Source organism: Danio rerio, chromosome 10 (assembly GCF_052040795.2).
Source record: "Danio rerio strain M-AB ecotype USA chromosome 10, GRCz13ab, whole genome shotgun sequence".
Lineage (NCBI taxonomy): Eukaryota > Metazoa > Chordata > Actinopteri > Cypriniformes > Danionidae > Danio > Danio rerio.
Window position 1 is genome coordinate 5,857,057 of NC_141030.1, and position 19,517 is coordinate 5,876,573.

Genomic DNA, 19,517 nt, shown 5'->3' on the forward strand with positions numbered 1-19,517 from the left:
ATTAGTTCAATATCACTACGCTGAATCATTTCAATTAAAACAGAACATTTTAGAAAATATGTGTAAGAATGTACAATACTACACACAAGAGCTGTTTGTGGATGAACCCAGCCTGATCTCACGAGAAAACGTAAGTATTTCATGTTTTGGCAGTTTAGTGGCTAATTTGTACGAGTTCAGTCGTACGAAATTGTACGATTTTAAAAAGGAGGCGTGGCACCTAACCCCACCTCTAAACCCAGCCGTCATTGGGGAATGAGCAAATCGTACTAAATTTGTACGAATTTGATCGTACAAATTCATACAAAGTAGCCACTAAATCAAACAATTACGAATTGCCGTGAGATTGTGTTGTGAAAACCTCCTGATCAATGTCAATGTAGGTGTGGTAACCATAGTTTAGTGCGGTAGAGTCTTTACTGTGGTAACTGGAATAACTGACCGCGATTTGTTGAACTACGGGAAAATAACGCACATCCGAGGTTTCCACCTAGCATTGTAGACACATCACAATGTCAGGTGTTCATTAAAGGGGACCTTTCATTCATATCTTTTCTTTTCGACTTAGACCCTTCATTAATCAGGAGTTGCCACAGGGGAATGACCTGCCAACTTATCCAGCATGTTCTATGCAGCGGATGCCCTTCCAGCTGCAACACATCCCTTGGAAACATCCATAGACACTAATTCACACTCATACACTACTGACAATTTAGACTACCCAATTCACCTGTACCGCATATCTTTGGACTGAGGGGGAAACCGGAGCACCCGGAGGAAACTCACGCAAAACCGGGGATGCAAACTTCACAAAGAAATGCCAACTGACCCAGCCGAGGCTTGAACCAGTGACCTTCTTGCTGTGAGGCAACAGCACTACCTACTGCATCACTGGGAGGCCCCCTCCTCCGGTCCTCACTTCCTCACTTTCATCCACGACACCCAAACACTTTCACTTCGCGGCACTTCCGTTTTCACTTTCGGGTTGAGGATGGCGTGATTGTCCTTTGCCTAGAGCGCTAATTCAGCTTGCTCCGTCCCTGCAAACATGCTCTCCTACAAAAACGTTTTCAACCTATAAAACTCATTCTTGAGGTGCAGATGACCACAGAGAGTTGGAACAGATCTTTTAATCCCAGTTTCTTTGTAAATCCTGTTCTATGGACATGTTTAAACGCCTTACAAAGGGAAAACCACACTGCTACATCAAGTTGTGGTGGACATCAAAATGACTGCTATTTGGATCCTATTTAAACGTCAGGTAATTTTAAGAAAGAGACTTATTGTGTTTATTTTACTCCAATATGACTGTGGACACACTATACACACAGCTCTGTCCAAACAGCTTCTAAAAGGTGATGTTGAATCATGGGTAAGGATGCAACGATTATAGATTTTGGTTGTACGACTATAGTCTGAGAAATAATCATGGTTTCACGGTTATCACGATTATTATGCATTTATTATTTTCAAACCCCACTAGTTTAGATAATAAGAAGAAAACTCTTTATATTTTACAGTGTTATTTACTGCTGGTCAGTAACTAATTAATACAGCACAAAATAATATAAAAAACAAACAATAATAAATTTCTCTCTTTGTGCTTAAAAATAAGTTAATTTTTTGACATTTAAACTGAAATAATTTTACACCATAAATACATGAACGCTCTTATCGGCGCCATTATTTGTAACTTTAAGTGGGTTTGCAAACCCGTGTACTCTTCATGTACTGCTTCTTCCTCAGACTTTAGCCGTTTGTAGTTCCCACAGTCTGTCATTCCAACGAGGTACGCCTGAGAAGCATGTGCGTCCCTACATTCAAAACAATGAACTTACACAAGTTTTTTCTTAGTTAATAGCCTCAATTATAGTTATTCTAGTGTGCGTGGTTATTAGTCTCAAACTAGCACACAAAAAATAGCACACAGTTTGCATCATTGTTTAGTTGCAGTAGTTTTGTTCCGTGCAGAAACAGTGTTGAGAAGCCTTTACGATTAATTAACTGTGACTAATTAAAGTGTGGTTAACAGTGAAACCGGTTAATCATTGCATCCATAATCATAGGTGGTCTTAAATACAACGTTTAGCTTTATAAATGTACATACATTTTTTTTTTATGGAAAAAGTTTCAAGGATTTAAGAAGCATTTCACCCTCTGGTTTTTCTGTATTCCTTACATAATTAACCAAGTCTGACTTTTTTCCTGATTATATTACACACAAATCAACACTAGATGGAGCTGTGGATGTTTTTAAAAACAAAGATTCAACGTTCAGATTCAGTATAAGGTTGGGGTATTTGGTAAACCACTAATAAATGCTTCACAAAAGTGCAAAATATACTAAATAAAGAGCCAATTGCTATTTTCAGAATGATATTTTCCTTTTTAAAAGGCTTCAGTAAATACTAGAGCACTGAAAGATGCAGACGCAACACTTTGATGACAAAAGAGTCTTTGTCTTGTAAACCAACATTCATCTTTTTCCATTATTCTGAGGACTACATACCCATCCTTTACATGCAAGTGTTCTATTTAAAGCAAACACACAGTCTACACACACTCACACTACCCCCACCTAGCCTGTTTTTGTTTTCCGCCTTCGGTCAGTTCAGGAAGTCCCTCTCAAACAGTGTCAGAGCGGAAACCACACAGCGCCTCTCTCTGCCTCATTGCTTTCACTTTAACTGCAGTCCAAAACCTCTGCCTTGAGCTTCATCCAGCCTCCTTTTCAAAATTCAGTGACAAATTTGATCTATACCATATACTTTTATTACTGAATAGTTTTGCTGTTCTTGTTTTGATATTTAATCGCACTAGTTTTGGATTCATATTTTAATATTCATGACGGCATATACAATTTTAATCAAGGTGTTACTGTATTTAACAATCGCTTTGCTACAAGTTTCAGGACCCTAGTGTCAACGTTCAAAACTCTAAACACAAAATTCACAACTGTAGACCTGATAGCACATTTTTACAAAACACTTTTTAGTAACACTTTATTTTGATGGTCCATTTAAGTATTAGTAGACTGTCTGCTTAATATATGCTGATACTGCTCCTTCAACAGACATTTAACTGACTATAAGAAACTTGGCAAGTACATGTCAACCAACCCTAACCCAAACAGTCTACTTAATAATCTAACGAGAAATAGTTGGCATGTAGATGCAATGTAACTTAAATTCAACAAACAGACCATCAAAATAAAGTGTGACCCAACTGTTTTCTTTTTAAAATGCTTGGATACAATAAGTCAAAGATATTTTGGTCATTGTATTAAAATCCCCTGTTCAATAACAAAATTTGACATCCAGTTAATTCTGTTTCAAAATGCGAGTCAGACTTTAAATCTGAAATAACCGTGCATTCACTTTAAATTTACAATTAAAATTATGGGTAACAAACATGAGAAAGGCTACCAAAAGGTGGAGCTACAAGCGCAGCTGAATGCTGACTGGTTACAGAGATACGTCACGATCTCGTGGAGCTAGCCAGAATTAAAACAAAGGAACTGCCATGTTCTAATACACAGCCAAGAGATTACATGGAAATACTATATGCATATAATGATGAGCCATGAATGACCCATGCTCAAACAAACTTTGTTGTTGTCTTGATGAACAGCCACAAAGCCAAGAAGAACAAAATCTGCCGTGTCCTGTTGTTGTTTTACGAGCCCGTCTAAAAGTCTCCAGGGATCTCATGATTGCTTCTATATTTGATATAGTGAACTTCTTAAGCTGATGACAATAATGTGTGTGTGATTATTAAAGTGTCCCTGTCATCTAATCTATTCAGAAAGAAAAGGACAAACGCGAGAGTGAAGCGCGAACAAAGGAGAAGCCTGACAACACACAGAAGCAAATTATTTCAGCAACCTGAATCACGAACAAACTGCCATGTCTTTCCTCGTCCTTTGGGACTATTATGAACTTGGAATGACGGAGTTACTCTCTAACAGAGCTTACATGTGCTGGTGAAGATTACAGACACAGATGAGAGGTCTGCTCTGACTGCGGGCTATGTAGCGTGTTGTTACTCAAATAAGGACTAAATGTCTGCTGTGTGTAGTTCTTCTTTAGTTGGTAACATATCAGAGACTGTAAGGGTCTGTTTGTGTTCATATATGTTGCATTTATTTATTTATTTTATATAATTGCAGATGTTACAGTAGTCATTAATCTGCAGTTATAATCAAATCATGTACATAGAAAAGTTAGTAATAAACATTTAGAAGCATGTGTAAAGCATCTGTTTTATTAAAAGTGCTTCTCTTATAATATGTGAACGATCTGTACAGCTTTACTGTAGACATTTATTTGAGCGAGAATGATGTTGACTTAATTTTTTTTCATACACCACGCCCACCAAAAGAGTACCCTTGGTAGTGGAAACGCAAGTCTGATAAGGGTGACCAGTACCTACCCGAACCGTACCGTACTGTACCACTCAGTGGAAACGAGCCATTTTGTAATTGTGTGGGGTTTTTTTTTAGCTGAATCTTCAGACACACTTGTAAAAATTTTAAAGAAAACACAAATTACTTTTCAAATGTTTTAAATGGCTCTCATATCCACTGTTAGTGAGTCTAAAAACATTTACATTAGGATCAGATGTTTCTTGATGTTCCACATGTTATTCAACAAGTGAAGAAGACTTACAGAAATTTGCCGTTGACCCGTGAGGTATTGAGCAAACGCAGCTCTGAATCCTCGCGATCTATCTTTCCGTGAAACCAGGGCATCTTCTCATGTGCTGTTGTGGCGATGAGTTTCTCCAGCTGAGGCCTCTGGCTGATGATGGCCTGGTCCAGCGCTGAACCCTGACGCACAACCAAACAACAACATTTTTAAACACCAAAACACAACCCTAATGTGCAAAGGCTGTTGTGAAAATTCATACGAGAAATGTTCACACCTTATTTTATTCTCAAAACCTAACATACTTCCGAGTAAAACAGTATATTTAGCACAAAACAAAACAATAATTCATTATTAATTGTGAATTTGATGAAGATCGAATGGGAAAAATGAGTTATGTAAATTAGAAAGGTGATTGAGTTGGAAGATAAGAAACATTTTTGTAATAAAAAAAGGAAGGCTTTTTTCACCACACACACACACACACTTGTATAACTATTTTTAAGGACTTTCCATAGACCTAATTCTTTTTTATTTTTTTATATTTATATACTGTATGCAGATATTTGTACTGTATTCTATCCACCTACCCCTTGTCATGATCACCAGTGATCTAGCCTGTGCAGATCGCTGGAGAACTACACATGTGCCAATTTAATGAACTACAACTCCTATCATGCACCTCACACACACACCAGTTCCTGATTCCCCCTGATTACACACACAGCTGGAAGCTCATGAGGATTATGAAAATTCATGGTTAGAAAAGTATGTTATATATTGTATGAATGTGAATAGTATGAATGAAACTCCGCTGTTCGGTCATGATCGCATGACCTTCCCACGCCAGTTGTCGCTTCACTTCCATTCATGAGTTCTCTAGTGGTGCATCGTTTCAAATTCTATGAATCCGGCCATACTGCTCGGCTTGCACACTGATTTTAGTGTACTAAATAAAATAGATGAATGAGATTACAGATGCAGCCTATGACTTCGCAAGAAATGCTGACAAAAGTCAAATATTTTCAATTGTCATGAGATGTTGAGATATTTACAAATAAAGAGTTTAGATGCAAAAACCTATATAAGAACGATACGGAGTGGTGCGACGCCGTTCTTTTACCGCTGTAACCAGTTTGTCCTGTTAGCTCATCATGTAGATTGGCGAACTTGAGACGCACAGAGGAGTTGACCATGACGACGGGGTTTGAGTCCAGTGAAAAACGGTTCCAATAAACGGGCAAATAACAGGGTGAGAATGTTGTAAAATCTTAAAACATGGTAAAAATCAGACGAAGGTCTTTTTCTGGATTGCCTTTGAAACTTGTTGGTTGGGTTTAGGGAAGTGGGTGGGTGGGCGGGTCAGTCAAGTCAGTCAACAGCAGCCTCTGGTGGATTTATGTGAAAACAGCAGGCGCAAACTGCATTAACAAGCGAAATTTGAGATCTCAAACGTGTGCAGAGGTACATTTTCAGAATGAGCCTGAGTTGCTTTAAAAAGTGACTTGTAATTTGTAATTTTCAATCAGGTTTAGATCAGGCCCCTGGGCTCTCATTTCATTATTTCTCTGTGTTAGATGACATAAATCCATTCATCTTAATTTAAGTCATTGGGTCTGCTAAGAAAGATTTGTAAAAATACAATTAATAAGATAATAATATTACAAAGATTCGGATTTTGTTTAGAAAAGATACAAGCCAGGGATTAAGTTATGCTAATATAATTACAAAAAAAAATAGTAAGGAATTACTATTTATTATTATATTATAAGTTTGTCCAAAATATAGAGGTATTATGAGGTATAAAAGGTATGACTATTAATTTATTCGTTAATGTATTTATTAACATGAACTTATAATGAACAGTACTTGTAAAGCATTTGTTAATAATTTACTTACACTTATTCAAATTAGTTAATGCACTGAATTAACATCAACTAACAATAAACAACATTATTTTCATTATAACATGAACAAATACTGTATTAAATGTGTTCATTGTTTGTTCAAGTTAGTAAATGCATTAACGAATACAGCCTTATTGTTAGTGTTACCAAAGAATGAAATGAAATAAACTCTTAAACTCTGTCACCAACCTTTAAATTCCAGGTTTGCTGGACATACTGCCTTATGAGCTGCTCCTTCAGGTCTTCAAAGGGCCCGACTTTAGGCTCTGTGCCGCGGGGCCGGTGAAAGGGCTTCTTCAGCAGGCAGATGAGGCCGTCAGACTCCTGAGAGTGGTAGTTGATCACATCTATAGGCGTCCGGTGAGATTTGCCTCCAGCGATGGCGTAGGTGTCGTTCAGCTCCCTCTCGATGGTATAGTGGTAGAACTGGCGGCCGTAGGACAGTGACAGGGCATAGCCGCCGAGGAAACTGCGGCTCTGGCGGAGCAGGTACAGGCCGTCTCCTGATCCTCCCTGTTGCAAATAAACCTCGGACTCCTCGCGGGTGATGTTGCCGAAGAAGTACGGCAGCAAATGCACCTTATCCACCATATCTGCTCAACCTTCTGGGAAACCTAGAGGAGCGCTAACAACCTGGAAAGGAAAAAGGTGGAGATCAGTTTTGTTGTTGTTGAAATCTATCTATCTATCTATCTATCTATCTATCTATCTATCTATCTATCTATCTATCTATCTATCTATCTATCTATCTATCTATCTATCTATCTATCTATCTATCTATCTATCTATCTATCTATCTATCTATCTATCTATCTATCTATCTATCTATCTATCTATCTATCTATCTATCTATCTATCTATCTATCTATCTATCATCTATCTATCCCATAGGATATAAACGTTTTCCTCCACTAACATCACATAGTGACCTGGCCGCTATCATGCAAGAAGAATGGCTCAGAATCTCTCTGGCTACTGTGCAGAACTCGTATCTGTCATTCCTAAGACCAATTGATGCTGTATTGACACTAAAGGGTGACCTAGACCTTACTAATGAATTATTGTGATCTAAAAACAGACATTCCAGTTTCATTGTCCATTATAGGTTCAAACCAGTGAGCCAGCAACCTTCTTGCTGTGAGGCGACAGCAATACCTACTGCGCCACTGCCTCGCCCACATACATACATACATACATACATACATACATACATACATACATACATACATACATATATATATGGACGAGGCAGTGGCACAGTAGGTAGTGCTGTTACCTCACAGCAAGGTCGCTGGGTCGCTGGTTCAGTTCATCCTCGGCTCAGTTGGCGTTTCTGTGTGGAGTTTGCATGTTCTCCCTGTCTTCGCGTGGGTTTCCACCGGGTGCTCCGGTTTCCCCCACAGTCCAAAGACATGCGGTACAGGTGAATTGGGTAAGCTAAAATTGTCCGTAGTGTATTAGTGTGTGTGAATGTGTGTGTGTGAATGTTTCCCAGAGAAGGGTTGAGGCTAGAAGGGCATAAGTTGGCGGTTCATTCCGCTGTGGCGACCCCAGATTAATAGACAGACTAAGCCGAAAAGAAAATGAATTAATGAATGAAAATAGAATATCTGCAGATTCTAATGCCAGGGTGTGTAAAATGAATTAAATCATCATGGTAACATTTTATTTTATCTCTTGGAAACAAGCAGGTATTAGCCTCTCAAGAGTAGCACTAAATAAAAAGTGTGATCTTATAACAGTATATGAAATTTTTACCCATTTAACCCCTGCTCTTTATTCAGTGTGTTTCTTTCTTGAGCACGGAGAATATTTAGTTTATCTAGAGCAAGAATATGTCAAACTCAATGACTGGAGGGCCACAGCCCTGCACAGTTTAGTTCCCACCCTGCTTTAACACACTTACTGGTAGTTTTAAACAAGCCTGAAGGACTCAATTAGTCTGATCAGTTGTGTTTAATTAGGGTTGGAACTAAACTGTGCAGAGCAGCGGCTCTTTGGGAACTCAGTTTGACATCACTGGTCTAGAGTCTATGTGACCATCTTTATCTTATTCAGGACTGTAAATAAAAACAACATGCAGTGTTATGCTTGATCAAAAGTATTAAGTAATTTGCATATTCTGCGTGGTGGACTGTATGTAAATTTAGGAACAGAAAAGGGATGTACCTTTAGATGCTTTTGCAGATTGGACATAATTAGCCTTCACTAAAATTATTCATCAGTATTACAGTCAGACATAGGCTAAAAATTGTCAGTAGTGTATGAGTGTGAATGAGTGTTTATGGATGTTTCCCAGAGATGGGTTGCAGCTGGAAGGGCATCTGCTGTGTAAAACATGTCCTGGATAAGTTGGCGGTTCATTCCACTGTGGCCACCAGGGATTAATAAGGGACTAAGCCGAAAAGAAAATGAATGAATGTTTAACTTTCAGGCTGGTATCCTATTCCTCCTCCCTGATGGCATCAGCTCCTATTCCTTATAGAGAATTTGGCTTGGATTACTAATAATTTCAATGCTCTGCTTCTTTACAGACTCAAAAATATCATGAAGGGAGGGTAAGACACCACCCCGGCTCTATAAAACACATTCAGAAGTTGTGTCCTACACTGTAAAAAATACACAGCATGATTTTGCCAACGATGCGATCCTGGATTACAGATTTTCTTGATTGCTTTCATGCAGCCTTCAACTAAAACTCCACATTTTCAGGCCAAAACAGCAGCACTCATGGTCATAATGACACATTTTGCTTGCAAAATACACATACCGGGTTAAAAAATTTAAAATATGCAACAAAAGCTAATTTTACCTTCAAACAACACAACTTGCAAACAGGTATATGAGCTCTTTCAATCAATCATTACACCATGGACAACAAAATACAGAACTCAGTGTCAATCCGTGCACCATTGCTTGCCATTGTAGCCTATTGGCAATGCCATTTGTTGTCTTTTTATCTGGACTGTCAAATTTGCCTTTTTGCAAAGAATTGGATCTAGAATAAGAAATGCTTTGATTAAATTTATACTGAATTCATGACATTTTTCAAACTGTGGCTGAAAGCTGAAATACTGTTAAAAAAAAACTGACAAAAGAAAAAAAACTGTAAATATTAGAGAAAACACATGTAAACCAATATACAGTCAAATTTATTGATCTATTGGGAGTATAGGACATAGCCAATATTAAAACTCCGTGCTGGCACAGAACAACACGGACCGTCCACGAGTTTAAGGAGTGTTAAAATAGTGCTACAGTGATTTCATATCGATCTTGGTAGTTTCTAATAGTTAGGAATAGATGGTTTCTGTTTGGTTACCATTGCCAAAACAATAGAGTTTGGACTGCTTGATTAACGTCTGTGTTAACTGTTTTGAAAAACGTTAGGGAAAATGTGTCACTCTAATGAGAAAGAGTTTATTCATTTGCAAGACATGTCTTCTGCTCTGCTGGGATAGTGATGAGAAAAATGGAGGGGATCCTAGTTTCCTTAACCAGGTCAAAGCAAACAAGAAAAACTGAAACATCTACAGTTGAAGTCAGAATTATTAGCCCCCCTGAATTATCAGACCGCTTGTCTATTTTTCCCCCAGTTTCTGTTTAACGAAGAGAAGACTTTTTCAGCACATTTCTAAACATATAGTTTTAATAACTCATTTCTAATGAGACAGTATATAATATTTGACTAGATATTTATCAAGACACATCTACAGCTTAACGTGATATTTAAAGCCTTAACTAGGTTAATTAGGTTAACTAGGCAGGTTAGGTTAATTAGACAAGTTATTGTATAACGATGGTTTGTCATGTAGATTATTGAGAAAAAATATATAGCTTATAGGGGCTAATAATTTTGAACTTAAAATGGTCTTTAAAAAAATAAAAACTGCTTTTATTCTAGCTGAAATAAAACAAATAAGACTTTCTCTAGAAGAAAAAATATTATCAGACATACTGTGAAAATCTCCTTGATCTGTTAAACATCATTTGGAAAATATTTTTAAAAAAGAAAAAAATTGAAGGGGGGCTAATAATTCTGACTTCAACTCCTGGAACATAATTTTTATTAGAAAACGTAATCCATACCTATTCCCTACCCCTAAACTAAACCATAACTGTAAATTATTATAAAAATCAGTGGGGAATATTCCAGCTAACAATCAAGTAGAAGTGCAAAAACCTAACCTTCTGTTTCATAACACAAATTCCCGGTAGTCTCTTACTCTGGCAACTTATGCTGGAAAACTAGCCTGGTCTGGGGCAGGTTAACTCTCAGGCTACGTCTTAAGTTCAAGCTTAATCAAAGTAATGTTAATATTCGCCTGCTGTAACTTGATGCCATTTTATTTCACCAAACCTCTTAATAATGAGTAAAACTTAAAACTACCTACTGCGCCATTGCGTTGCCCACTTGGTAAATATTTAGAAAATAATAGAAATTTCACAGGAGAGCTAATAATTTTATCTGTGTATAAACAATGAAGATTGTGCCTAACAACATTTAGCCATAAATACATGAAATACCTTAAACATAATGCATTTTCAAAGAGAATAAATATTGTACCAGTGCCGAAACACGTAGTGTGGGAATTATAGTTTCTGCATGTGGTGAACACATCTGCCTTTTTCTTATTGGTTTCTGTGAATTTAAAGTCGCTCACGTCACTTTCTTATAAATTAATTTCATATTTTTATCTTTACCACATCTATTAACATCTTTAGCATTTCATTTTCTCCCTTTCGTTTCATTTTCTTTTATCATAACTGTTTCAAGCTGTGTGTTCAGTCAGAATTATTAGCCCCCTTCAAATTTCTTTCTTTTTTTTCAAATATTTTCCAAATGATGTTCAACAAATTCAGGAAATGTTCACAGTAAATAGAAGCTTTCAGACGTCAGAATAAACATTAAACATGAACTAAAAACAATTAATGGACAAAACAACTATTAGTTAAAGCTAATTTAGACATTTACTATTGCATTATTCAAATCAAAAGTTGTGTCTTTTAATTAATTAATAATCCGAGATATTGCAAATATTTCATGCAAGTGATCAAAAAATTATATATTATATAATAAACAATACATAAGAGCACCTTTGTCTTCACTAGGAGACCAAAATTCAATAACATATAGGCGTTCACAGTAATATGTAGCCACATTTTGCACCAAAAAAATAATTTAAAGAGGTCAAAGATATTTAAAATTATTGCTATTGTAATTATTATTATTATTATTATTATTATTAAGCATTTTTAAGTGAATTAAGCTAATCAAATTACAGAAACAGAAAGTATTCACACATATGCATATGCGACACTTAACTTGTGAAAGAAGTTAAAAGACACGTGGCACCCAGAAACTAGTTCATGCAGGAAGTGGTCAAGCTTTTGCAATAACATCATATTTTTACAATAAATTAAGCTTTTTGCTACACTGAGCTTAAGGGTAATTCAAGATGACAAGTCCAAGTCAAGAACACAAATACAAGCATCCTATTTTTACATCGAAATTACAGAATCTGCGCCTAATAATATATTGTGCATAATGTACTAACATGAACAATACTTTCGCCCTTTATAGATCTTATTCCAAATTCAAATTTCAGCAAGGTACTAAACAAAACAGGAAAAGACTAAATTAATTGACTCTAGCTTGACCTTTATTCCCCCATTTCCAAAAATTAACAAACCATTGTCATATTGATGATCTTATGCATGCCTTTATGGATGTATTTTCAACAATTTCTTCCTAATATCTTATCTAGAATAATATGTTTCTAAAACAACCCGTGATTCCCCCTCTGCCTTTTTTCATAAATTTTTTAATCCTCTTTTTAATTTTGTATGTTTTTTTTTTATTGGTGCTTGTTTATTTAAATTAAAAACAAAGATGTAAATATGATTGTGATGTGTTATAGTCACATTTTTGTTATGTGGTTGAAAAAATAACAAAAAAAAACATGAACAATACTTTTTTGCATTTATTAATCGTCATTTAACATTTCCCAATGCATTATTCATCTTCAAAGTTGTGCTACTTTATTTACTTTACATTCATAAATGACTATCATCAATAAAGATGAATAAACACTGTAATAATTGTATTGTTATTTATTATTTTAATATATGTAATATATTATTGTTGTTTTATCTCGTCTCTAAACTAACATTAACTAATGCAACTTCAGTGTTACTATTTACACTGACAAAAAATATTCATTGGATTTACTTTATTTATTTGTAAGGTAGTTGGTTGCAAACAATTTATATGAGTTGAATTTAAATAAATTTATGAAATTTAGTAATGTTCAACTTAATATGTTTGTTTAAATTCAGCCCAAATTAATTGTTTGCAACCACCTACCTTAAAAATGTAATTCAGTGTTGTCTAATAACTAAAGACTGATTACAGTTTGATCAAATGTCCTGACAGAAATAAATGACTGAAATAGCTGCTTTACATTCTGCTTCCTTGTCTCCAATAATGAGCGCTTATAATGTGACTTGAGCGACCAGACAACATCCTCTGGCCCTTTTTTGCTGGCCAAAAAGCCACCTCAAACTCAGACGCTAATGCTAGACCTCAGGGCTTCGAGCGTCTGCATGAAAGAGAAGCGAGTTTGAGCAAACGCGATGAATTCAACCGCAGAAAGATTCCATGAAGAAGAAAGCAGATTGGCTGAGAAAGAGCAGGTCAGTGTTATTGTAACACGACTGATGTTTGTTATGGAAACTGTGGTCACAGACTTGTGAGCAAAGCAGCAGAAATCGCTAAAAGCAACAAAGCAGCAGAACGCCTAATTAAAATGAATGAGCGCAACTGGTCAGATGTGTAGGTTTACTGTATATTACAGTACGTGATTTGGGGATTTTCTGCTGAGATATTGTAAGATGTGCTTCACTGAGGCAAAATAATACCATTTTATTGAGTGCTATTATTTAGATTTAGTTATCAAATGAAAATATGCTAGTCAATATGGACACATAAGAACTTTTATAGACAATATTGAACATTTCTTCTAAAATTTAACCTTTGATTCTTAATTTTAAGTGTTTTTTTCTACTTTTTCCTGTTTGTAAGTTCAGATATTTCACTTTTATGCTGATGAATAGGTTATTTTCATTGCATTTTAAATGAAATAACAGCATATAAACATAGGAAACTAATGCTAATTTCATAATAATAATTATATATATATATATATATATATATATATATATATATATATATATATATATATATATATATATATAAATATAAATCTCATTTAGAGGTTTTTGCATCTGTTCTCTTCATATATTTATTTATTTTTTTTTTAAATGTGTCATATAAATAAAACTGAAATGAATATTCATAATATAATATATAAAAACGAAATAATAAAAAAAAAACATTTTTATTTCTGTCTAACACAAAAGAAGATATTTTGAAAAATGTTGAAAACCGAAAACCATTGACTTCCATAGTATGAAAAATAAATACTATAGAAGTCAATGGTTACCAGATTCCAACATTCTTCAAAATATATTCTTTTGTAGTCGACATAAAAAAAATGTATAAAACTAATTGAAAACACTTGTCGGTCAATAAACATTAAGTAAATTAACTTTTTCTGTGAACTTTCTTATTAATTATAGTTAATGTACTAACATGAACAATACATTTAAAGGTTTTTTCATTTGTTCTCTTCATATATTTATTTATTGTTTTTAAAATGTGTCATATAAATAAAACTGAAATTGAAATGAATATTAATAATATAAGATATATAAAAACGAAATAATTAAAAATATATAAAAAAAAATTTTAACACAAAAGAAGATATTTTGAAAAATGTTGAAAACTGGTCACCATTGACTTCCATAGTATGAAAAATAAATACTATATAAGTCAATGGTTACCAGATTGCAAAATTCTTCAAAATATCTTCTTTCGTGTTTGACATAAAAAGAAACTCATAAAACTAACTGAAAACACTTGATGGTGAATAAACATTAAGTAAATAAAATTTTTCTGTGAACTTTCTCTTCAGTCTTAGTTTATCTACTAACGTGAACAATACATTTAAAGGTTTTTGCATCTGTTCTCTTTATATATTTATTTATTGTTTTTGTGCATTTAAATCCGTCATATAAATAAAACTGAAATTGAAATGAAAAAAATAAGATAATATATAAAAACGAAAAAAAAATTTCTGTCTCAAACAAAAGAAGATAGTTTGAGAAATGTTGAAATCTGGTAACCATTGACTTCCATAGTATGAAAAATAAATACTATAGAAGCAATGGTTACCAGATTCCAACATTCTTCAAAATATATTCTTTTGTGTTCGACATAAAAAAAGCATAAAACTAATTAAAAACATTTAACAGTGAAAAACCATCAAGTAAATTTCCTTTTTCTTTGAACTTTCTTATTAATTATAGTTAATGTACTAACATGAACAATGCATTTAAAGGTTTTTGCATCTGTTCTCATAAATTTATTTATTTATTGTTTTTGTGTGTGTTTTAAGTGTGTCATATAAATAAAACTGAAATTTAAATGAATGTTGAAATAATTTAATTAAAAAAAAAACAAAATGATGTTAAAATGGTTAAGACAAACGTTGTACATAGACAAAATTTCATTCATACAGCGTAAACAATACTGATTGCCTTCATTTTTTAAGCTGAATCAAATTAACCTTGAGTCATTTGAACTTAAATTATAATAAACTGACTTAGAAAATTAAGTTAGAACACGATTAACTTAGTTTAATAAGTTACAATAAACTAAAAACATGTTGTCATGACTTATTGATTATATATATATATTTTTTTTACAGTGTAGTTTTAATTCAAATGATTACATCATAATTTAAAACAAATTGATTGAGAAGAATCGATATAAGGCCCTTTAACTTTAATTAATTAGCATTAACCAACACAGAGCTACACAATATTTTGAAATCTTTAATCATTACTTTATTGTTAGTTCATGTTAGTAAGTTCAGTTTAATAACAAACAAATACAGCGTTTGTTTTTTAAATGTAGAAATTGGGATTAATAAATGTTTTAGACAAATAAAATGAGATGTTTATTAAATGTAACCTATTTTGTATTAAAACTAATTCGTTCATTCATTCATTCGCCTTCAGCTTAGTCCCTTTACTTATCAGGGGTCACCACAGCGGAATAAACCACCTGTATTTAATCTCAAACAGTGAAAATGTGTTTAGTATAAATTATACATTTTAGTTATTTTAAATTATACTTTAAAACAAATTGATAACAATAGGAGTACAATTTCAAATAAGTTTCAAATAAAAACTTTTAAAATCTTACAAATCGTAAACATTAAACTACACAGTCAAAAATTCAGACTCAGATATTTAATCATATAAATTGCTTGTGAATTATTCAAATGACATCTGACTTTAAAACTGATAATGGCTTTCTTCTTTAAAAGAGTTGCGAAACAGCGACAACAGCGAAACATCTGAAATATTTCTACAGCTTTCTTTTTCCACTACCCTCAAAGCTACAGAAGTAATGACAGATCGATGCCACAACAAAGTGCTCTTATTATACTGATCATTTAAAACACGTCGCAACTTTTATCTATTATTTGCTTACTGCCACATCAAAATGGTAAGTATTCTAATAATAATAATAACCACAATTAACGTGAGGATCATTTCAAATGGAATAATCAAACCATGCTTATGAAATATTTCAAGAGCCAATCATGTGAAATGCAATAATATAATAATTTTCTTCAGCTTTTTCAGTCATTTAGGGCTTAAAAATTGTTCAGTTAAGGTCATACTCCAGCACAACATTATACACACATTACACATTCATAAAACACACATTTCATAGAAAATCAGGCAGATTCATGTGTTTAAATGTCTTTAGTTTTGGCCAATGACATTATTTTTTAAAAAATATTTTTCAGTCATTTAGTTTCATAATTTGCTATAGAAATTAGTTCAGCTTAGTTTAGCACATAATACACATTTTACATTAATAAAACTACATTTTTATATACAATCAGACAGATTCTTCTTGTATAAAGTGTTTTAAATGTCCTCAGTTTTGGCCAATAACATTATTTTTAAAATCTTTTTCAGTCATTCAAGTTCATAATTTGCTTTAGAAAATTAGTTCAGCTTAACATCATACTTTAGCACAACATTATACATTCATAAAACACTTTTTGTAGAGAATCAGACAGATTCTTACAGTATAAAGTGTTTAAATGTCCTAAGTTTCGACCACTAACATTATTATTATTTATATTAGTATTATTTTCTTTGTTTACTTTTTAAGTCATTTAGGCCTCATAATTTGCTTTAGAAATTGGTTCAGTTTAACCTCATACTGCAGCACAACATTATACACACATTTAACATTCATAAAAGACATATTTCATAGAAAATCAGACAGATTCTCACTGTATTTTGTGTTTAAATATCCTCAATTTTGACCAACAACATTATTATTTTTATTATTTCGTCATTTAAATTAATAATTTGCTTTACAAATTAGTTCAGCTTAACATCATACTTTAGCACAACATTATACACACATTATATATTCATAAAACATACTTTTTGAAGGGACTAAGTCTGTATAAAACTGTATACTGTATAAAGTGTTTAGGTGTCCTCAGTTTCAGCCAAAAACTTTATTATCATATTATTATTATTATTTATATTAGCATTTTGAGTCATTTAGGCCTCATAATTTGCTTTAGAAATTTGTTCAGTTTAACCTCATACTGCAGCACAACATTATACACACATTACACATTCATAAAAGACATATTTCATAGAAAATCAGACATATTCTCACTGTATTTTGTGTTTAAATATCTTCAATTTTGGCCAACAACATAATTTCTTATATATTTTGTGATCATTTAGTTTAGCTTAACATCATATTTTAGCACAACAAACATTCATAAAACAATCTTTTTTGTAAAGAATCAGATTCTTACTGTATAAAGTGTTTAAGTGTCCTCAGTTTCAGCCATTAACATTATTATTATTATTATTATTATTATTATTATTATTATTATTATTATTATTAGCTTTTTGAGTCATACAGGCCTCATAATTTGCTTTAGAAATTTGTTCAGTTATAGCCATACTCCAGAACAAGATTTTACACACACACATTACACATTCATAAAACACACATTTCATAGAAAATCAGACAGATTCTTACTGTATTATGTTTTTAAATGTCCTCAATTTTGGCTAATAACATTATTATATTTAAATTTTTTTGTCATTTAAATTAATAATTTGCTTTAGAAATTACTTCAGCTTAACATCATACTTTAGCACAACATTATACACACATTATACATTCATAAAACATACTTGTTGTAGAGAATAAGACAGATTCTTACCGTATAAAGTCTTTGTGTCCTCAGTTTTGACCAATAACATTATTATTATTATTATTTTTATTATTATTATTATTATTATTATTATTAGCTTTTTGAGTCATTTAAGCCTCATAATTTGCTTTAGAAATTTGTTCGATTTACTCCAGCACAATATTGTACATGCATTGCATGTTCATATACACACAAAGAAAGTCAGACAGATTCTTACTGTATTATCCGTTTAAATGTCCTCAGTTTTGGCCAATAACAATATATATTTTAGCTTTTTCAGTCATTTAGGCCTCATAATTTACTTAAGGAATTAGTTCAATTCAACATCATACTCCAGCTCAACATTATACACACATTACTCACTCATAAAACATACATTTCTTAAAGAACCAGACACATTCATTCTGTATGAAGTGTTTAAGTGTCCTCAGTTTCAGCCAATAGCATTATTTTTTTTTTTTAGCTTTTTCAGTCATTCAGGTTCCTAATTTGCTTTAGAAATTAGTTCAGTTTAACATCATACACCAGCAGAACATTACACATTTATAAAACAAATCATTCATACAGGATCAGACACATTTTGACTATATGAAGTGTTTAAGTGTCCACAGTTTCAGCCAATAAGATTGATATTTTTATTATTAGCTTTTTCAGTCATTTAGGCCTCATAATTTGCTTTAGAAATGTATTCAATTTAACATCATACTCCAGCACAGCATTCATAAAACAAATCATTCATAGAGAACCAGACCCATTCTTACCGTATTAATTGTTTAAGTGCCCTCAGTTTGGCCAGTGGCTGTATACCATGTTCAACTGTCTGTAACTGAACAGGATGTGGAGCCTCTTTAAACTCAGTGGATAGTTCAAAAGAAGCTGCCAGTTCAGGAGTTCTCGCTCGCAGACTGAACGCTGAAACTGTAAGCATACACTGATGCCAGAAGCGCAAGATTTTTCGCCTTTTCTCTTGCCTTTTTTGTACTGACACAAACCTTTTCTTTAGTACTTCAGTAAGAGCGGCTATTTGCAGACTTCCTCATTTTAAGAAACTTGCCTACTTCCTTCACCATTTTTTTGTCCTATCTTTAACTTCCTCTTCTATCTCAGAACATAAATATATATTATGCAATACATGAATAGTCATGCAGTTAGTTAGGCCTAATGTACTGTACATTTTCTTATATTAGTATATTAATTAAATGAATCAATCATCATAGTATGTACACTCTTTAAAAAGTGATTACTTGCAATGACTATCGATTAGTAGTTGACTTTACTTTTTACTTTAAGAAAAGTGGGTAGGTCACACTTTACAATAAGGTTCATTAGTTAATGTTAATTAATGCATTTACTAACATGAACAAACAATGAGCAATACATTTACTACTGTATTTGTTATTATTAGTTAACGTTAGTTAATGAAAATACAGTAGTTCATTGTTAGTTCATTTTAACTAATGGTGCATTAACTAATGTTAACAAGCATGGAGTTGGATGTTAATAATGCATTAGTAAATGTTCAATTATGATTAATAAATATTGTACAAGTGTTGTTCATGATTAGTTCA

The 19,517-nt window shown here is 33.1% G+C and overlaps 1 protein-coding gene across 2 annotated transcripts in view; it reads right to left on the reverse strand.

Moving 5' to 3' along the window:
- syk (spleen tyrosine kinase) overlaps positions 1-19,042 on the reverse strand; it is a 47,617-nt gene extending 28,575 nt beyond the window's left edge. The window contains exons 1-3 of one of the 2 annotated variants that reach the window (XM_087269142.1): positions 18,711-19,042; positions 6,743-7,186; positions 4,668-4,828 (exon numbers count right to left, since the gene is read on the reverse strand). In XM_087269142.1, coding sequence (XP_087125268.1) covers positions 4,668-4,828; positions 6,743-7,144 — 563 coding nt within the window. In that variant the 5' untranslated portion in view covers positions 7,145-7,186; positions 18,711-19,042. 2 annotated transcript variants of the gene reach the window in all.
- Positions 19,043-19,517: the final 475 nt, after the last annotated feature.